At 41.9% G+C, this 22,495-nt stretch overlaps 1 protein-coding gene and 1 pseudogene across 1 annotated transcript in view; both read right to left on the bottom strand.

Annotated features, from left to right (window-relative positions):
* The window catches only part of TMEM131 (transmembrane protein 131), a 190,163-nt gene that overhangs the window by 49,972 nt on the left and 117,696 nt on the right, over window positions 1-22,495 (bottom strand). Inside the window, exons 6-12 of the mRNA XM_075563195.1 lie at window positions 20,228-20,344; window positions 18,348-18,470; window positions 13,326-13,406; window positions 9,686-9,836; window positions 9,543-9,599; window positions 8,337-8,398; window positions 2,913-3,021 (exon numbers count right to left, since the gene is read on the bottom strand). Of these exons, the coding sequence (XP_075419310.1) occupies window positions 2,913-3,021; window positions 8,337-8,398; window positions 9,543-9,599; window positions 9,686-9,836; window positions 13,326-13,406; window positions 18,348-18,470; window positions 20,228-20,344 (700 nt within the window). The remainder of the gene's footprint in view (window positions 1-2,912; window positions 3,022-8,336; window positions 8,399-9,542; window positions 9,600-9,685; window positions 9,837-13,325; window positions 13,407-18,347; window positions 18,471-20,227; window positions 20,345-22,495) is intronic.
* LOC142461845 (U1 spliceosomal RNA) lies at window positions 5,894-6,039 on the bottom strand (annotated as a pseudogene).

The following is a 22,495-nucleotide window of genomic DNA, read 5'->3' on the forward strand; positions in this document are numbered from 1 at the left end:
AGCTCTGAATTATTTTGGCCAACCCTAACTCATGGCTTAAGAAACAAATCTCTTCTTCACAGATAAAAACCTGTATATTACATAGCTGACCTGAATATTCCATCTGGAATTACAGAAATTATTTATTTGGACATGGGCACACATTAGATGTTTCCTTTCAAAAAGAATAAAGCACATGGCCCCTGTAAGGTACTTACATCATACCCTTATTGAGGACAGCAATGTGTTGTATAACTTCAGTACAGATTGGAACAATAAAGTAACATTAAGACATTTATCCCATGGCTTTGTACATACAGATGGTGACTTTAGATTTCTGAAACTCCTACTAAGACGCTTACTTCTTTCTACTTGCTACTTAGCCACTTCCGGACGCCTTTCCTACTGTTCTCCTACAACGAAGACCACAAGGGCCTGAATATTTAGATATTTCATGCCCCTTTATGAAACTGTTTCAGCAAACGAGCCGTTAAAAAATCATAAAGGACACTGACTTCTGAGGAAAAAGGTGCTTGCGTGGTAGGAGAACACAGTAAAATATGTCTAAGGCGCATTTTGAAATTATGAAAAGGATAACCCATTTCCAGATTTTCACTGCTATCTCAGAGGTGCCCTGCATTGGCATCTAGGGTGCTGAGGGTGACGGCAATGGGACTGGTAGTTCCATGATAATAAAAGTCACAAGAGCGTAGTATGGGCTCTAAGGGTTACTTAGTCTTTTTGATTTAATTCTACACAATCTCTGTAAGGATGACTACTGTACACACGCGAATATAAGCCGGTCCGAGTATAAGCCTAGGGTGGGAAATGCAGGATGTGAATTAACACAGAGGCCAGAGGGGAGAGACGGAGCGCAGCCACAGACACATCCTTACCAGTTCAGCTGGCAGTCATAGGACGGCTCTGATTGGTTAGATGTGAGTAAACAAACATGCAAAGCCCTGCAGTGTCAGCGGGGCTTTGAATGAGCAGCGGAGGAACAGCAATCACCCGCGGGCTGTTACACCTCGCTGGGGTACAACTGACCCATGTATAAGCCAAACCCCAGTTTTTCAGCACATTTTTTTGTGCTGAAAAACTCGGCTTATACATGAGTATATATGGTATTTTAAATGATCTCAGAAGATCAGCAGTAATGGTACTTCCTTTTTCTCAACAATGGCAAGGTTCACTGTGGACACAGCATGCTGCCCCACTGTGCACACCCCCTTCTTTGGACGTAACAGAAGGGTAGGTCCTTCAGGCGCTCCTGACGTTGTACTGGGTAGTCTTTCTCTTTCCAGAGAATTCATGAGCTGCTGCCGAAACTGGTAGTCAGGAATGTGGTGTCTTAGCGATGCGGAAGACAACGTGCCTCAAAGTTGGGAGTAATTGTGGCATCCACGCTTTCTGTAATACCAGCTATTTCTAGAAACTTGTATTATGAAAGGACGCCACATAGTTAAATTAAATTTCCTTGGGAGTTTTCACTGCACATATGGGAATGCATTCGGTGGCTGCACTCAGCCTGTGCAGAACTCTCCCTGTGCAAAGCTACTCACCAACACGGGTCCACAAACCCAAACCACATCTGTTGCCGCCGAGTCAAGTCCAATTCACCGTGACCGCACATGTTAAAGAGCAGGCCCGCAGTTGTCTCTCTGGGAGCAGAGCTCCAGACTGTTCCTTTACGAAACCACTGGCTCAGTCTGAACCACCAACCTCTGGACAAGACCAGTGCACCACTGAGGGGCCTTAACCCACTCTACTCTTTACCAAGCACAATTCCAACAATGACCTCAGCTGCCCCGGGAGCACAGCGGGGTCACAGAGAGCCACAGGTGACAATGACCTCAGCTGCCCCGGGAGCAGAGCGGGGTCACAGAGAGCCACAGGTGAGCTGCAGGGCTGCTCACTTTCGACTCTCCCACCACTGCGTCTGTGTCAACACATAGCGACCCTGTAAGACAGAGGAGAGCTGTCCCTGTGAGTTTCTAAGACTATCACCCTTTACGGGAGTAGCGTGCCCCATCTTTCCCCTTGGAGGGGCTAGTGGTTTCAAATTGATGAACTGATGGTTAGCAGCCCAGGGCTTAACCACGACACTACCAGGGCCCCTCCCTATGAGCAAAGCCCTGTTCAAAGTTTCCATTTTTATTAAATATATGGTCAAGCAGTTACTAAATCCCTTAAAAATTTCTGTGACAACAAATTTACTAGGTTTTCTACTAAAATGGGTGAAAAGAAAAAAGTCATGAATAGATTTTCAGAGCCTAGGGTAAGGTAACATGTCAAAAAAGGTCAAAATATATAACACATGGGGGTCTGAAAGAAAAGTGAGTCCCTTTGACAAGCCTATGATAAAGGCTATTATTTTAGCTAAAGAGATAACGTCTGCCTTACCTTAAAAACCAATATATGAAATGCTACTTTATTCCTGATCTTACTTTCAAATGTACCGTATATACTGGTGTATAAGCCGAGTTTTTTCCAGCACATTTTTAATGCAGTTTTTATGGTAAAATTAGGTGCCTTGTCTTATAGTCGGGTCGGCTTATTCAAATACATTATCACCTATTACAAAAAGCAATGACTTCATACTTAACAGAAAGCATATCACAGATATATGGGAATGGTTAGCCCAGATTATAGAAATAGAACTCCAGTCCTAAAGTATTTGCCATTATTTTTCTATTGCTAATAATGTAGCATTATGAAATTATTTTCCTAAGAGAACAAAACAATGATATATTTTGACTTACAGGAAAGACAAAGGGAATAATAAGTAATCTAGCCATAAGTAGACCAAGGTAGTAATATCTAATCTAGCCATTTGTAGTCTGAATTTCTGTCAATATTAAGAAGTCAGCATACATGTGCTTTCAGTTCATCAGAACGACAGCACTGTTAGAGAGAAAAAGGTGGGTACTTACCATCAAAACTAATACTTGCAACCTTAGTGTATTTACTCTCTGAAGCTTTTAATGTAATTGGTTTAAAATGTACCGTTATAGCATCATTTTGTGGTGTAGGTCGAACACTCTGCAGAGAGAGAGAGAGAGAGAGGAAAAAAAAAACCCAACATACTATTTTAGCCAAATGGTATCCTTGCAAGATATTGGAAAACAGTGGGAAAAGTAAACTACAATGAAAACTTTTAAAGAGGTCCCTTTAAAATGAAGTGCAGTAGATTGAGAAAAATTCAGATAACTTAATTAGAATATCTATATGAAATAAAATGACCAAACTGTAAAAAGTATAAAAATTAATGAGTGCACAAGACTACAAACTGGGATACTGCAAATGAGTACATACAACATGTAAAACGCTGTTGTTTTTCTAATGACTACCTGAGTCATACAGGAGAGAAGGCAACCCAAAGCTTTTGACAGGAATTCTCCTCTAACACCTTGGCTAATAAAGATGAAGACTGAACGGGTGTCCCTCTATCAAGGGGGCTTTGCAGATTCCATCTCCAATAGTAGCTTCTTCTCTCTACGGCGTGGTTGGCTGGGCAGGTCATGCTGCTGACAACAGGCAGGGCTGGGATATTAACTCTGAGGCTGAGCAGGAAGAAAGCTGCTCCAAATTCATTGCCACTGAGTCAGACGTTTCCAAGACTCTACATCTTTACAGGAGCAGACCGTCACAGAGCAGCTGGTGGGTTTGAACCACCAACTTTGTGGCCTTATCCTAGAATGCCAACAGGGCTCCTTAAGGAAGACTTTAGGAATAGTCGGTTTGAAAAGGATCAGAATGTTTGAAACTTAAAGTACATTTTCCTACTAAACAACAAAACCTGAAATAACCAAAGAGTAAAAACTTATACTTTTAGAGCAAACTGGAAAAAATGACTATTTTAAGGTAGAGTTAGTTCTTATTGGTGAGCCTCGCAGACAAATTATTTTTAAATTGGTAGGAATTTAAACTATCCTAACCCCCCAATCCATGTTTTTCAGATGAAGGAGAGAATCTTACAACACCGAGCGATGTTCTGACAGCGAGGCAGCAGGAGGCGGGACTGGAAACAGTTTCCTGACTTGGCTCCTGGCCTTGCACTTGGCTTCTTAGCTCACAAGATCTGGATAAAAAATACTGTTTTTACTCTGACTCTCAACACTCTCCTGGGGTTTTTGTTGAATTTCCAGGGACTATACGAGTTTGCTGTCAAAGCTTGCAGTACTCTGTAGAAAAGAACATTTTTCTGTTCCAGGAAACTCATGAGGTATGCCACACACAGCCTTCTGTAGCCTAAGATGAGAAGGACTGGCCCGCGACCACCACCCGCCCCCTCTGACCACGGCCTCCACAGACAGCCCTGAACAACACGGGAGGGAAGCGGAGAAGACCCTCAAGTGCCTACAAAAGGCCAATGACTAGACTGGCAGGGACGAGGATCCCCCAAGATTATTGTCCTTACAGTCCCTTTGACAGTGAAGCCACGCCTGGAGGTCACCTTTCAGCCAAATACGAGATCAGCTCACAAAATAAACCATGAGTGCTCCACTCCTTTAAATAACCGTCTCTATGAGCCCCCGTGATCAACACGTACCAGGTGTCCTCACACTACGGGCCCGCGGGCCACATGTGGCCCACCGAGGATACTGATCCAGGCCGCTGGGTGCTTGCCCCATTTTGTTTTTACTTCAAAATAAGATAGTGCAGTGTGCATAGGAATTTGTTCACAGTTTTTTGTTTGTTTTTTTTAAACTATAGTCCGGCCCTCCAACGGGTCTGAGGGACAGTGAACTGGCCCCTGTTTAAAAAGTGTGAGGACCCCTGACATTTACCCTGAAACAAAGATCAGAAGTAAGGAGGAGGGGCTCTCAGAGGAAGAGCACAATCAGCATGGAAACAATGGAACGCTGACGTGTGCTGAGAAGTGTGATCAATGCAGGGGGGGGGGGAGAGTGTGTGCACAAATGGCTAAGCGGGAACTAATCTGCTGCGTAAACCTTCACCAAAAATACTACTTTAAAAAAAATCAAGCACCAAACAAAAGTTTTTCTTACACAAAACATACTACTTAAATTAAGAAATCCTTTACCAGAAAAAGTTAAATTTAGTAATATTATATTAAAATGATTTTATACTAAATATTTACTTGGTGATTCATGTCTTATAAAAATTATCTGAGTTATTTAGCCAACAAACAATAAAATCATACCTCAGTTGAAACCCTTTTCCAAAGAAATAAAACCCAAACACTTAAATAATTGACTAATTATAGTAGCTTTAAAAGTAAAAATTAACTATGAACTCATATATAAGCATATTTACACTAATAACCTATTTTTACACTAGTCACTAGCTGTTGATGATCCAAAGATATCCAACAATTGAAACAAACTATGGCAAGTTTCCCAGGAAAGGCAGCTTCTATACATTCTAAATAAAGTTCCTGCCATTTCTCACGGCCTCCAGACCCAACTAATGCTCCAGTAACTCTCAGTGAGGCGCAGGGTTCCGGGAAGTTCTGAAACTATCTACAAAAGTACCTGCGCAAACAAGAAAAACAACCTTTCGGTCTATAACAATGATAGTTGACAGTTTCTAGGCAAATTCACTAAAGTACACATCAAGTTTATACAGGTAAAATTAATAAATGCATTTCTGACAAGTTTATAATTATTATTCAATAAGTATCAAGGACATTTCATGTTCATGTTCCTCTTAAAAACATCTTAGGCAAACTTATTTCATTTTTACAGCATTACTGTTTTGTAAACAAGTGGTGTGCACCTGGCTGCCAGCCTCCAGCTTAGTAGCGGGGAAGAAACAGCCAGGAGTCAGAACCGCCTCACCAGCAACTAAAGACAGCATTTGTAACACCGAGGAGATCCATTTCCTCAAAATTACATCATACACAATGTTATGAGGACCTGGGCCTGGGCATCTGTCGTTTTTTCCCTACAAGGGAGGGCGCGCACGCAGTCCCCACTACCACCAATCATGCAGTGGAGTTTCCCACATTTGGGGAAATCGTGGGGGTCAGCGTGCCTGCCGTGCGATGGGAAAACCATCTTCGTGATCATGGTGTCGCCCCCGCCAGCTACGCATCGGGCATCTGTCTTTTCACGGGTGAGGAACTCACATCTGGAACTGCTTGTGTTAGTAGACCTTATGTATACCTAGCACTGCCTGGCATATTCTAGAAATTTTATATATTTTTGAAATGAAGACTTTTAAAAATGCAACCGTCTCTAAGTTTGGTACATTACATAGAAAATACTGAAACAGGGAAAATCTTACAATGTTCTTTCAACAACGAGTTTCAGGACAGATGGGCTCACACCCTGCTTGGCTGATAAGTTGAGCAATTTAAAACGACTCACTCTCAAGTGGACCCCTGCAAAGATTTGAAACTGGTCACCTTGTTTTCTGCCCTTTCCCTTCTGTAGTTCATGCTTCACAAAGCAGCTACAGTGATTTTTAATAAAACATAAACCAGATGTCATTCCCTTGCTTAAAACCCAGTAATAGCACCTCAATCCACTTAGTCAAAAATCCAAACACCTCCCACAGGCCCAGGAAGCCCTGCTTGGCTTGTTAGCCTCATGTTTCACATTCACTTCCTGTCATCTCCCTTGACCTTCCTGCTTCAGACCTCGGCACTTGCTGTTCCTTGTGCCAGGTACACTCCTCCCCAATCTACTTCCTAACCATCAGGTTTTACCTTAGATGGCAGCTCTGCTGAGACCACCACTTCTAAACCACCTTGCTACCTACCCTGCCCCGCCCCCAACATTGTGTACCATCCTGCTTTTTCCTTTCGCAGACTTTGTGTCTGTCTACAGCATGCTGCGTGCTTGTCTGCTGTCTGCCTCCCTGACGAGCAGAACCTCCATCATCTGGGGCCGGACCGATCTGATTCACTATGGTGCTTCTAGCACTTAGTGGCTGGCATCATGTCGATTCTCATGAAATATTTATCAGGTGCATGCATGAATGGATGAATGAATGGAAAACAGGACACAGCTACCAAAACATTCAAAGCGTTGCCACTCTGAGCACTAAGGTACAACTTGACTCAAGCCAGGGCATTTTCAATTGCTTCCCATGTGTGCACAAGTTGGACCGTGCACAAGGCAGACTGAAGACTTGATGGTGGAATGGAATTACGGTACTGGTGAAGAAAAGTACTCCATGGCTTGCCAGAAGACTCCTTAGAAGCAAAAGCCAGATGGTGAGACTTGGTCTACCATACTTGGTAACATCAGGACAAATCCTCGGAAAAGGACATCATGTTTCTTGTCATCTAAGGAGGGCTCCGGGCTGACTCCCAGCAGATTCAGGAATGTTTCTCAGACGACCGACTGCTGCAGCGGCAGGAACTCCAGGTAGTTTCCATCTCACTGTATAGTAGAGGGAAGCTCTCCAGCAGACCCTAGTCCCTATCCCTGCCCCTCACTCTGCAATCTAGTTACAAGAAAGGATAGACCAGTTATCAGGACACTGCCTGGAGCATACCACTCCGAGTGAGCAATGTCAGCGTGCATTAAAACGTGGGACGACCGTCTCCAGCTTCCTGTGTGCATTCCTTTCTTCAACGTGGACTCTATTAGCTAGCAGTCAAGTGGGGGTTTGGCCTGGGGAGGATTACAGTGCCTTAAGCTCATTTTATCAAAGTTCCTTGCATTTAACTTGGCAGCATAAACACAAACCAATCAGTTGCCACATTACAATAAAAAATGTGTTGCTTTCCTTTTACTTTATCGCCTGTATAGTTGGCTTGGGGGACTCAAGAGAAGAGGCTTCTGGGCAAGACAAAATTTGGACGTTTTGTTTTTCGGTATGGCACCCCAAGTCGACTGAAGAGCCATAAAAACCAGTTGAGGGGTGGTGGGGGTGGTGGTGGTGGTGTGGGGGTGTGGGTGTGTGTGTGTAGGAGGGGTCTCTGGGTTGCTTATAGGAGCAGCCAGTTAGAAAAGGCGCCGGTGTCAAATGTTAACAGACAATGTCTACATTCGTAGCTCCGTTCTTTCTCTTCTCACTACAGCTGAATCGCTTTCCCCATTCAACTAACTCACCCAGGCCTTGAGGTTAACAGCGATGCCTAATGGAAGCCTCTTTTCCTTCCATAAGAGACCGAGCTCCCAGGCGTTATCAGAACCAACCACCCAGGAGGTTTCTTACATGGTTTTGCTCAAACAGGACCCTCAGAAACTTGGGCTCAGTTTGACTTGGAGAGGACTGGCTACTTTCCTTCCTACCATCTGAAAATCTGGGCAGCGGCAGAGCAGGAGTCTCAAGTCAAGTATCGACCAAAGTCTCACCAAACATCACAAATGAAGAGTCTTATCATTTTTGTCATAAATCAAAGACATAAAAATAAGCAACAAACAAGCAAAACTTACAGTTATCGGTACATCTTTTGTTCCTGAATTTAATAAATGAAGATTTAAAACTTTTGGCAGATCTGTCAAAATGGAGGAAAAGAAATATTCCTTAAAAAGGTGTTAGGTATAGCAAATTAAAATCTCTACGTGATTAAGTATCAAGTGTATTTTAGAATATGAAGCAAAATGACAATCACTTTAATAAAAATAAATATTAGGGAGCATGACTCATAAGGGCACTGTGTATTAGAAGAAGTCCCTTCTCGGATAAAAATAAGCAAAAAAAATCCTAAATCCTCAAGTCTTTTAGTGAAAGCAGAAATTATTCTTAATCTTTAAATCTTCCAGCAAAGTAGAGCAAATTAATGTACAATGTAGAATTGTTACCTTAACTCCAAATCTAAAAAAAAAAATGTGGTCTTCAGTCCTAAGTAACCAAAGTACAATTATAGATGGCCCAGAGAGACCTCATTTTCAAGTACTCTTTAACAAACTTCAGGCAGGCCTTCGGGAAAGGTTACTTCTCTTTTACAATCTACTAAACGTTTCCTTTGACAAGCAGGGTCCCATTTCTAACATCATGTCGTCATAATGCACTAGTCCATTCTAAACAAAAAGTTGTAAGTAAGTATAGCTTTTGGTTTTCTTTCTTTTCTTTCTTCTTCTTCTTTATTTAAAAGAGACTCAGCATAACTGAATTGCTGAATTCAGAGCAAAATTAAGAAACTTGGAAACTGTTTCTACCTTAATCTTCCATTTGGGAAACTTGACTTAAATTAGCCCATGACCTTATTTTCCCACCTGGTATGCAAGGGTCCTGGGTGGTAGTACAAACGGCAAGCACTTGACCACTAGCCAGTAGGTTCGCAGTGTAAGTGCTCTTGGAGGGGCCTTAGAAACCAGCCTGGCTGTCTCTGTGTGAAGGACACAACCTTGACTATCCAATGGAGCCCAGGCCCATCCTGCAGCACGGTCCTCCCGTCAGAATCGCGCAATGACACCTAATGACACGCGGCTACGGTTCCTCCTAGGAGAATGGGTGCACACCTGGTACAGGTCCGAGTTTTCAAAAGTAAAGTCCCATAAGCTTTTGAAATCCACAGAGAAATAACTTCTAAAAGTGAATCACAAAAGAGCTAAACTACAACCATTCAGCACCAAATCAAGGATTTCTTTTTGGGGGCAGCGGCAAAAACCCTAAAAGATATCTTCTTCTTCTTTTACCTTGTGTTCGTAGTGTACCAAAATCTAACATCTCGGTTGAAGAATAGATCCCAGGAGCTTGAAAAGAAGAAAAGCAAACAATTATATTTTGCTTTGCCCACCAAGCAAAAGAACCCTGTGCAACGTCTTCGGCACCCACTAACCTGTCGTAACTTCCACCTCCACGGGGAGGATGATGAACTCTGCATTGTCGGAAGCATTCGTCTTTATTCGTATGAAGGCTGTGTGATTATCTGCTTCTCTGGACGAAAAACTGGCTCTCATCACTCCTTTGGTTTCATACGGTGGAATTTCCTGACAATAAGTACAGTTTTTGTAATGTTGCAAAAAACCACATTTTATTGAGTAATGTGACATGGACTGGTGCACACAGTATTATTGTATGCATCTACTAAGTAGAATACAATTGCAATTGTGATAGATAGGTTTATTGAGCCAACTAAGCCAATAGGAACATGTGGGAGGAGTTTGATCAGGTCCCCGCTTGACTGGAGGGGCTCTGCAAGGCCCGCCCCTTCTCTCTTGCTCCCAGCGATCCGACCAGCAGGCTGCTGCTTTAGCTAGTTCTGTGCCTCAACCTGTGTACTACACTACCTGTGGGCCACGTTCACCTGCTGCTAGAGCTTGAGGCTCCTTCGAGACCGACTTTGCCATGCTGCTGGTGCTTACGTTGCTTGAGTTTGAGACCCCCACCAGGGTCTGCTTCACTAAGATCCGGAGCTCCTGACTGTCACTGACCCACCCTGCTGCCTGCTGCCTGTGGGCAGGCTCTGCCTGCCTTGCCTGAGGGAAGACTCCGCGGTCTGCTTCTTGACCTGGGGCCTGGCAGCCCACACGAGTCGCAGGGCTTCCAGCATATTAACTGTTCCACGAAAGTGAGGTGAACTGAGCCCTCTGTACTGCTGTGTGGACTAGTTAGCTGTTACATTTCTCCTTGTTGTACAAACCTATCCTCTTATAGCTCTATAATCCTGTGTCCTCATTTTGTTTCTCTAGAGAACCCTGCCTAACACACCAGTTAAACGGGTGGTTTCCACTCACTGTAACCCGCACTCCAATTTTAGACAATGCAAAAATCTGAAAAACCATTATTCATATAAATGGTCAACAAAGTAATCAAGTTATATAAATACAAACTTTCTGTGGTAAAAATCACTATTAAAGCAGAGGATCAAGCTGTAAAATCAATGATGTGGTGCGTCGATTTTAGGGTACATATTTCAGCCCTCAAATTCCCTAACCTAGAGAAATGTCACCGTTGGAGGAAAATGCTTCCAGCCTCCCACAGGAATCTAAGTGATAAGCAAATGGACACAGTCTGCGTCTGTTTCCTATAAAATCTCACCCAAAAATGAAGTGAGGTTTTACATGCAAGTCTACAGCCAACTGCCTTCAGGGAGGTTCTCCGCACCCACAACATCAAGCCTGGAGTGAGAGGACACTTACACAGGCACTAGAAGGAAGATGTAATGGTTGTGAACCTCTTGTGGAGAAACAGACGACAAACATCTTTCAACTCAATACTCTGCACGTATAAGTCAATGAAAGCAATGATATCAAATGTACAGCCCTCACCCCCATGGCGGCCACATTTTCCATCCCCATCGAGAGAAACTCAAGGCTAATATATGCAATTATTTAAAACAAACAAACAAAAACCCACCCTTTTCATTCTGAATTAGGTGGGGGTCTACTTACCAGATCACCATTTTTTGTTTTCAACAACTTAACAACCCAATGGATTGTTCTGTCCTGGCCCTCCCCACTGCCATCTTACTGTCACATTTTAGGAAATTCTGGTGTTAACTTTCTAGTTTATCGATATAAACTTTTAAATTTCATTATAAGAAACAGGCAATTCGAACCTATTTTCCTGACTGGCCAACTCAGTCTTGGGCTTTTTCTTAAATACAATGAGATATCAAAGGCCAATTGACTTTGTTCTCTTTTCACTCTAGGTTTAGAGAACGAAAAATTACTGTGAACTTTACATGTTGTGTCAGTCTGGTTGCAGGAGGATTCTCAGTGCTTTGGCTGGAAGCCTAGTCACCCCATGGTGAGAGGTAACACAGTATGACTGACTTCGTACTGGGGATGCTGTGAGCAGTGTGAGATCAGGGTGGTGGTCCCAGGCCGAATTTAACTAAAAGGAGATTTCCTCAGGGGGGTGACCTTCTACATAAAAGTTCATGTGGAAAGTTGGTTTGCTTTTTGCTGGTTTTGATCCTGCATCTGATTTGTCAACTTCTGGTACTTCGGAAGCCAATAGCCTGCCATACTGTTTACCAATCCTGGGAGCCACCAGCAGCCTGCCATCCGATCGACCTCTCTGGTCACAATTTCTATCTCCTCCTCCTTAACCTTGAGGGGCCCACAGGCAGGTCCTGGAGCCTCATGCCTGCCTTATGTCAACATCTGGTTTCATTTCTCTAGAGAATCTAGCCTAACACAATGATTGTACCTTTTGGTCTTACTCACTGAAAAAACAAACTCACTGCCATAGAGTCGATGCGGACTCACAGATAGGGTCATCAATAGAACTGCCCTTTAGAGTTTCCAAAACTGGAACATTTTATGGAAGTAGAAAGTCCATCTTTCACCTGTGGAGAGGCTGGTGGTTTCGAACTGCTGACTTAGTTAGCAGGCCAACTCGTAACCACTATACTGCTAGTGTTAAAAATCATGCCACTTACTCTCTGCTACAACTCATTATGGCTCTTCATTGTCTAGAAGTTTGAATTCTTCTTAATAAACAGTTATTTAGTATCAATTATGTTTTATAGAAAATTCTTAGCTCTTCTACCTAGAATTTTAATACAATAACAGCTTATGTTTAATTCATGGAAACATTGCTTTATATATTATTTCTTCCAAAAGCTTTTCAACAAGAAAATAGGTTCAATGGTTAAAAATAAAACAAAACATGCACCTATGAAAGGATATAAATTTCAACCTGCTGATATATTTTTTGGGACCTTGGAAATTAACCCCAAAAAAGAACAAATTTGTTTCTAAAAGTTCAAGCCAACATCCTAGCTAGGCAATGTCCACATAATCTTTACCTAACTTGAAACTGGTCAGAAGACAGAAACAGTGTGTGCATGTGTGTATCAGAGCAGCTAGCAAAGGAGCTCATCCTCACAGTTTATTCACAGCGGAGAAACTAGTGCTTGCTGCCCTACTTGTGGACGAGTAGGGATCTGAGTGATCCATGTTCCAGACTGGCATTTTTCACAACTGCGTTTCCCCTCTGATTTAAGCATGATGGATAGCATTAAAAAAAACCCAACCACAAAAACCCGTTTAAGATGATAGGGATCTTTAAACAAGGTAGTTGCTACACACACAATACTCTGGTTAATATTTGCCAGTATTCTACAAGAGAAAAAATTTTCTCTAATCACAGATACAGAATGTTCTAAAATATTCAACAGTGTTTAAGCTAGATGTTTTACTCATATGCAGATCACCACGGAATTTAGATTTTCCTAAGTCATTACACATGCTCGACTTGGTTCCCCCTCTGCAAATACCACCAAGTTTATGAACAATAAATCTTAACTTTCAGGTCCCTACCTTTAAAATGATAATAGATCTTTTTAACAGTTAAACAGTCTTAGTACAAAACACATTAATTTTCTCATTCAATTTTTCAAACCAATTACTCTAAGTTAACATTAAGATGATAATTAAATGTCTTTAGGAGATTATTTCTTAGTGCATTTAAGTAAGTAATTAGTCTCACACTGACAACACAGGTGAGAGAACTCTGGTTACACTCACCCATAGTTTTCTGGTACCTCCTTGCTGACCTGTTGGAAGTTCAAGGTGAAGGTCTCCTCCACTAGAGTACATTTCTACAACCTGGGTCAAAAGAGATCATGATGGCTTAGTTCAATACCATATCCTCAATTCTCAAGTGATCTGTAATTAAACTTGACTTCCTAATTGTTCATGAGAACAATTTTTTAAACATTTGTAACTATCAATGTAAAAATTATTACAAAATATCACTAGATTCTGTGTTCCAAATATGTAGGCAATTGTGCCAGCCATTTTTAATGAAGACAAAGAAACTGAAGTATGAAACTTAGAAAAAGTGTTTCAGAGACTGGGTTTTAGAAAATCCATTTCCAGGAATTTTATTTTACTTTTCTTCAAAGGAAACAGTTTATGGCCATGATCGCATGTTTGAAAGAATATACAGGAGCCTCATGACTCACACATCTATAACAAGAGCTACAGCAACGGGCCTGGTAACTTAAGAGCAATTTTGAAACTGTGCGTTTGCACTGTTCTGAAATGCAGGCCGGAGTTAGAATGCAATCTGAGAATATCTGCTTTCCACGAGAGGCATAATCAAAGGCACTGCTAATCCCTCTGTGGTTTGTGTCTGCAATCACTCATGCTTTAAAATATTTTATTGAGGTGCAACTGATGTCTAAGAAGCAACACATCTTTAAAATACACAGCCTAATGAGTTTTGACTCAATCAAATTTTAAAAAGATACAATTTAGATAATGAATATGCTTACTGCCCCAAAGTTTTGTGACCCGTTGTAATCCATGTGTGTTTGCCATGGACACAAGCACAGATCAACTCTCGGCCACTGTGGTCTGCAGGTTCCAGGGTCTTACGTGAATAGATCCGTCCAGCACGCACTTATTTGGTCTGGCTTCTTTCCCTTCGCAGGACTTTTTTTTAGCTGCATCTATGCTGTTCTGTGTTAGCAGCTCAGTCTTTCTATCTTATGGCTATTGATGGGCATTTGAGTTGATCTCAGTTTGGGGCTATTACAAACAAAGAAGCTAAGACCATGGTGTATATGTCTTTGTGTGAACATCTGCTTCGTTCCTCTTGGAACAAAATGGGTCATATGGCAGAGGGCAATTTCTTTTTTAAGCCAGGAAACCATATCTCCTACAAAGAAACACGATGTTTAAGTGAAAGCTTGGAAAGAAGAAAATAGGTGGAAAATATTCGCTTGTTTTATCACAAAGGCACCCTAGGAGCAAAGAGACAAGAACAAAGAAGAAAAAACGGCACTACTCTGTAGCACAAGCTTAAAGAGTCTGTGGGTGGGGTGGGGTGGGGTGGGGTGGGGTGGTGGGGTAGGTAGGGGTTGGTTCTTGTTACAGTACGGATTTAACAATGACTGAGGAGTAGTGCATGCTCATCAATTTAGTAGTCGTTGATATTATCTATTATATTAATTACAGTAATATCTTAACCTACAGAGTGATGATAGAATGTTTTTGGTTTTTTCCCTTCTAGAAAACTGGAAAGCATCACATCTAACCCTTTATGTTTTCAAAGAAACAAGCATAAAAATAATACTTGGAAATAAAAGATTAAAGGGTAAGCTGTTGATAACTGAAAAAAGTGTAAGGAAAGGAGGCAGAACAGAGCCAAATTATACAACCAAAAGAAGATTAACTGAAGGCTGAGCATGACAGTGGGACGAGAGGAAAGCAACAGGAAACAGAGGAAAGAGCTAGGAGGCAAAGGGCATTTATAGAGGTCTAAATACAGGCATGTACACATGTAAATATATTTATATATGAGGATGTGGAAATAAATCTATGTGCACATATGTATAGATTTAGTATTAAGGTAGCAGATGAACATTGGGCCTCTACTCAAGTACTCCCTTAACTCAAGAATACTTTGTTCTATTAAACTGGCATTCCATGATGCTCACCTTCCCGACACAATCGCCGAAGACAAAGCAGGTGCATAAGCAAATGTGGTGAAGAAAGCTGATGGTGCCCGGCTATCAAAAGATATAATGTCTGGGGTCTTAAAGGCTTGAAGGTAAACAAGTGGCCAGCTAACTCAGAAGCAACAAAGCTCACATGGAAGAAGCGCATCAGCCTGTGCAACCACAAGGTGTCGAAGAGATCAGGAATCAAAGAATAAAAAAATCATATCATTGTTAATGAAGGGGAGCACAGGGTGGAGACCCAAAGCCCATATGTGGGCCATTGGACATCCCCTTACAGAAGGGTCGCAGGTAGGAGACTTGCCAGTCAGGGTGCAGTGTAGCAACGATGAAACATACAACTTTTCTCTAGTTCTTAAATGCTTTCTCCTCCTGACTATAATGATCCCAATTCTACCTTACAAATCTGGCTAGACCAGAGGATGTACACTGGTACAGATAGGAACTGGAAACACAGGGAATCCAGGGCTGATGATCCCTTCAGGGCCAGTGGTGTGAGTGGCGATACTGAGAGGGTGGAAGGAGCGTGGGTTGGAAAGGGGGAACTGATTACAAGAATCTCCATATAACCTTCTCCCTGGGGGACGGAGACCAGAAAAGTGGGTGAAGGGAGACGTCGGAAAGTCCAAGATATGACAAAATAATAATTTCTAAATTACCAAGGGCTCAAGGGGAGGGGGCAGGAGGAAGGGGAAAAATGAGAAGCTCAACGGATACCAGGAGCTTAGGTGGAGAGCAAATGTTTGGAGAATGATGAGGGAAATGAATGTACAAATGTGCTTTACACAACTGATGTATGTATGGATTGTGATAAGAGTCGTATGAGACCCTAATAAAATGATTTTTAAGAAGAAGAAGATTAAAATCCTGAGGGAACTGAAATGGATGAGCTGAAACAAAATGTGTACAAAGTTGTTGAATGTAAAACTCATGATCTGCTCTGTAACCTTCACCTTATCACAAAGCTAAAAAAAAGGAACATTACATTAAAATGAAAAGTGTGACACAGTGTTAGTTTTCAGTTTAGTGTTGTGTGTTGTAATAGGCTTTAGAAAAGCACCAAAAAGATATAATAATACACACAGAACAAACCTCTATATAAAGAAAGTCCCATAAAATAAGAATGCTCATTTCCTGTACACTATGTGCGTGCAACGTGCAGGCAAAGTCTGAAAAGACACAAACCAGGTGGCTCTCTATGAAGAGTGTCAGTGTGGAAGGGTGCTGTCTTATACAATGGTCAACAGCTATCTGTAGCTTTTTCATATGTAAACGGAAATGTTAAAAAATTCCATTCTTCAGCCACATTTCAAGTACCCAGTGGCCACACGTGGCTACTGGCTACTGGACTGGGCAGCACAGGCAGAGGGCATGTCCAGCACCACAGAGCAAGAGGATGGACAGCATTAAATGGGACAGTAGGACATTCAAGGGGAATATTCCTCACACATGTTCGATATACTGATGCTTTTTTGTATTGAAAACAGATTCATTTGTGCTGTATAATGAACCTCTCAGATATATTTAATATCATAGAGCAGGAAACTGTAAGGGGTGTGTGTGAAACTAACAACAGAGAGTCATTCTGAGAGCGACTTGCTCTTAGAGGGTAGCTTTGGTTTTCCATTCGTTTTCATTACCCTGTGCGGTTGGTACATCGCCTTGAATAAAAATGCCACCACCAGAAAAGGATCGGATGAACACAAGCCTGAACTGAAGGACATGACTCATTCTGCATGACAGCGTGGCAACTTCACAGGCTTCTTTAATGCTTGTGGAACAGTAACAGTGTGGGTCCTGAACCTCTGTTCTTCCATGCAGGAAGCCTGTTTCCCGTGCTGGCCACGTGGAGAGCGCACTCCCCGGGGGCTCTGGAGCACTCACTCAGCAGGCGCTGGCGCATGGAAAGGAAGGTTTTAATTTTTTTTCATTTCTGTGACTGAGGTCACAGAAAGATGACAGTAAGAACCTGTGAGGTTTCTATGTAGTTGTGTGTGACTACAGGGAAAACATGCCATGAAACGACAATGGGATGATAAAGAAAAGAGGGAACAAGAGGAATTTATGCAGCCTTTTCATTTATAAAAGTTGGACACAAGAACACATTCCTCTTCTGTGAAGACAACATCTAAAGGAATTAAAATGTGGACAGAGTGTTTTTATCAGTAGCTACCCTTTTCTAATGTCAACCAAAAATTAGACAAGATAAGGATTTGCATTTTTTTTAAAGTGTGGTTTTCATGATTCTCTACTACCATTTCTTTGGATTTTAATGTCTATACTGCCATGACAAAATATATATTATTATTAGAAATAAGAACTGTTTTTATTTACATTGCACCAGAAGGAGTTAGTGAGTTTGAAATCCCTCTATCTTTATAGTTAAAACTTCTTAAATTAAATGCATGTTCCCTCTGGCCCCTCCACCCCCCCCCAAAAAAAAACCAAATCCCAAACCCAAACTCATTGCCAACAGTGACCCTATAAGACAGAGTAGAACTGCCCCTGTGGGTTTCCAAGAGTAACTCTCTATGGAAGTAGAAAGCCCCCTCTTCTTCTGAGGAGCTGTGGGTGCTTTTAAACTGTTGGTCTTATGGTTAGCAGCCCAACACTTAACCACAAGTCACCAGGGCTCCTTTGACTTAAATGCAGAGCTGCCTAAAGGGCAGTACCAGAAAACACTAAAGCCATTTTAAAAATTGTTCCAAAGACATGTCCAAAATTCAGATGATCAAAATTAGTTCCTGTAAACTGTATCAAAATTAATACCCTTCTTTAATTGAGTTGATGGCAGGGAGTTTAATATTAATCCAGTTGGCAGTTTGAACTCACCAGGCGCTCCGGGGAAGAACGATGTGACAGTGGGCTTCCATAAAGATTGCAGCCTTGAAAATCCTACAGGGCAGTTCTACTTACTCACTATGAGTCTGATTTGATGCCGATGGGTTTGGTTTTAATATGATGGTTGGATATTGCCTTAACGACTCGTTTTAAATAGTAATGAAAACTACACAAGCAGACTTAGTTAAGCATTAACTTGCACTAGCATTCAGCTCATTGCAATTCATGATGAGAAGCTCACCTGTAAAGGCTCACTGTGAGGATTGTGAATGCTTATTATAGGGGAGAAACTGCTATTCACAGGAACTCTGGCCCCGAGAAACGGCCTCAGTCGATAAGGATTTGGAACTCCAACACCAAATACCTGTTTCAATGGAGGGAAAAAAATATATTTTGAGTTACTCGGACAACTAATACTTTTATAGTTATAACTGATTGTTTTAGAGCAACTAGTAATTTAATTTAGATGGAAAAATCATAGCAACCTTTCTCAAGAACCCCACACATTCAGATTCTATACCTGATTTGGCTACATGTTTGACTTATCATACATATTCATTTTCAATAAATTCCATAACACACTGAAAATGAAGATGAACATAGTTCCTTTATGAAGTCATGGGCAAAAGAGGGAGGAGGGGAAAAACAAAAGATGGTTTCTTTATGTCAATCATGACGGACCTATGGTCCTGATGAGCTCTCCAAAATATCCAGCCCCGGCCAGGTGATTTCTGCATGGGAGACTAAGCCCTGTGGACTGTATGCCCACAGTATGCTAGGCACAAACTCAGAGCGGTGAACAATTCAGTAGCCAATGGACAGATGCCAAGCCAGCCATCACAGAACTTACATTCTAGTATGACGGACTAAATACTAACAGAAACACAGAGGCTGTAATTCATGTCAGCTGTGGGGTGCCTTTGGAGGGCCAAAGGCCTTCATTCTTATTCTATTATCTTCACTTACTCAACAAGTATTGCTAAGTAGGTATCACTATACAGCACTTCATCATGAATTTGACATCAAAATTTGTTGAATGCCCTGAACAACTGTTAAAGAGTAATTCACCCTCAGTAAGCATAAAACATAGCTCCAGAAGAAAATGAAATGTTTACTCTGACCCTTAGTTTCAAAAGTTACAAAATGTTCTGGACTCTCGAGAGGAAATGTAAAGTATGTACACATACATGAAATTGGCTAAGTGAGGCTTTCATGAACTGAACTTCAGGAGCAGCACAGAGGTTTAAAATGTAGGCTTTGTGGTTAATGCTAGGTCCACACTCAACGGCTTAATACTAGGGAGAGCTGGGTAAATGAGTTAACCTGGGTAAACTTTAGTTTCCTTACTTAAAAAATAAAACAACCTTATAGCAGTTGTGAGAATTAAAGGCTCAGTACTAGACAAATAGAAATAATTCTCAATAATACTGATAATCTTAAAATAAAAAATCATTAGTCATAAAACAGGAGATAGCTGAAACATAAGAGACATAAATATAAGCTCTCCTTAATAAGCGGAGGAGTCCTGGTGGCATAGTATTTATGCACTGGGCTGCCACTGTTAGGTTAGCACGCGTGAGCCCCCAGTTGATGCTCAGGAGTCAAGATGAGCCCTCTTCCCTGTAAAGAGCTGCAGTATTGGAAACCTGTCCTACAGGGTCGTCAAGTGTCAGACCTGACTCGATGGCAGGGAGTTTGGTTTTGATTTTAATAACCTAAACAATGATTCTAAGTAAAAACAATGAACTTTTCAAAATATTTAAATAATATGCTTACTAAGAGCATCCACGTACACATTTTAGTTTAAAATCATTACCTAAGTGTGTAAAAAGTAAAAAATTAAAAACAATCTGAAAGTCAATGCAAACATTTAAAGTGTTCTTTTGCCAACCAAACCTACAGAAACACCTCAGTTATGCCTTTGATATTATTTGTCCAGATTTTTATTTGAATAGGGACATTCAGACACAGCAGTCAGTATAAGAATGCTCTACATCTAAATTCTTAGATACTCTACTGTCTTCTTACTTTTCTGAAGTAGATTCTTAAAGAGCTCTCAGGTGTTAGGTCTGAGATGATGATGAGATTTTATGAAAAACAGTTTTTTATTCCGGTTCTTACCTGGTAAGTAAATACTCCATGATTAGATGTGTTAATAAATAAAGTGTTTTCTACATTCCCCACTACTCTTGCAAGAAAAACGACATCAAACGATGTATTTCCTCCTGGAAGAATTTTCTGGGGGGGGGGGGGGAGAGGAGAAAAAAAGCAATAAATAGTCAAATTGGCAGTAAGAGAAAGGGTAGAGGGGGTAGGATATGACATCGACCAAAATTAGACAGCCAATGTTCTTGAAAATAAACAGCAAAATCATTTCCATAATCTGTCCATTTCCCTCCTTACAATTTAAATTAGCCAAACCACTATGCACTAGGAATAACAAAGACGGCGTCTTCATAGCAGATGCCTGTAGTCACATTTCTTTGTCAATTACCAGCTAAGCCCTGTATAGCAGATGGTATCTTGGGGCTTTGTTCATTCAATAATCGCTAGTCTTGAGTGAAATGTCTGATTACAGGCTATTTCATCATCACTCAGGTGAGCTGGAGTTAAGCTGAAGGTGCACTTCTCACAGAGATGTATGTATTACCCTCTCACCAGGTAGCGTGTACTACTTCAGAGAAAAGAAGCCCAGGTCTCAGGCTCTGCTCCCTATCTGCACAGGAAACACAACACCAAATGTGCCAGCAACTTAAATGATGAAACAGGCAGGAGGGACTGTATGTGTGGCAACACACTTCTGTTCTTGTCTGCACCGGGAATGCTGTCGTGGTTGCGAAATACAGTCTGTCCCTTGTAAGACGACAGGAATGCGCCAGGTAGTTCAGGAGATCGGGAGTTGACGTGTCATAAAGTTCTGGCATCAAGGAAGCTATCAATCTCTTCCATCCTGCCCCACTGTAGAATCTCTACAACGAACCCCAAGTAGTGGCAAAAAATACACGGCATGGGGATTTCTGGCTTCATTTTAAGATGGAAACTACTAAAAAGTCCATTCTACCCACTTTATCACACACACACACACACACACACACACACACACACACACACACACACAGCAGAATAACTGGCAAACTAGTTTTCTTGACTACAGCAGATGGCTTAGTTACCAACTACCCTGAAATGCAGGGAAAGACAGGTGCCTCTGAGGAGACGGAATGCAAGTGACGGTGAGTCAGACAGCATGGGAAGACAACAGGCCACTGTATGAAAAGGTAAAAATAATCTGGTGACAATTTTTATACATTGCTAGAAGCCAAGTAGTTCCTGGCTGGCACAAACAGGCTTTCGACTACTGGTGGTTTGAAGCCATCCAGAGGCCCCCCACAGACAGGCCTGGAGATCTACTTCCACAAGGTCACAGCCTTGAAATCCCTTTGGGTCCAGTCAGAATGGACTAAACGGCATCTAACATCAGCTACAACCAAGGCCGGGGAGAAGCACAGACCCACTGGACACTGTCGCGCAACGGGGAATTCACATGTACTCCGAGGTTGCTCTTTCTAGATCTCATCACGTCCTTGTGCAAAAGTTGGAGTAAGTGTGGGATCCCGATGCTCCCCCTCTCTTCTCTTCCAATTGACTGAAGACAGCTATGCATGTCGGTACAAAGGGCCTGCCCTTGAGTTCTACTCTGCGTGGCACAGGAATGACCTACCACCATCCTGGGGGTGAGGAGTGGGCGTTACATATAACTCACATGAAATCAACCAAGGCTCCAGGCAGAGCTTGTCTGCCATGAAAATAAGGGCAGCATCATTTAAAAAGCCCACTGTAGCGATTCAGGAAACCAGAGGCTGAACCAGGACAACAGGTAATGCCTGGCCCCTGGCTGTGAGCATGAGGTAACTCCAAGCAGCTTTCCATGAGTTGGGCACCGTCCCACGGGCAGCTAACACCCCCATTGGTGTATTGTAGGCCACAGAGCATGGACAAGGGGTAAGCCAAAGAATGACTACAGAGAAAGGTAAGATAGCTGCTTAATAAATGAGTCTCCCTATCAGGCAGTGCAAGATATGACAAAAATAATAATTTATAAATTATCAAGGGTTCATGAGGGAGCGGGGAATGGGAAGGGAGGAGAAAAATGAGGAGCTAATGCCAGGGGCTTAGGTGGAGAGCAAATGTTTTGAGAATGATGAGGGTAATGAATGTACAAATGTGCTTTACACAATTGATGTGTGTATGGATTGTGGTAAGAGTTGTATGAGTCCCTAATAAAATGATTTTAAAATAAATAAGCAAACGAGTCTCCCAAATGGTACCGGGGTGCAACTCCACTGTGTTATCTGTCAAGAGATGCTTCACCCATATCCAGAGCTGGCCAAA

This window comes from Tenrec ecaudatus, chromosome 11, assembly GCF_050624435.1.
Source record: "Tenrec ecaudatus isolate mTenEca1 chromosome 11, mTenEca1.hap1, whole genome shotgun sequence".
NCBI classification, from domain to species: Eukaryota; Metazoa; Chordata; class Mammalia; order Afrosoricida; family Tenrecidae; genus Tenrec; species Tenrec ecaudatus.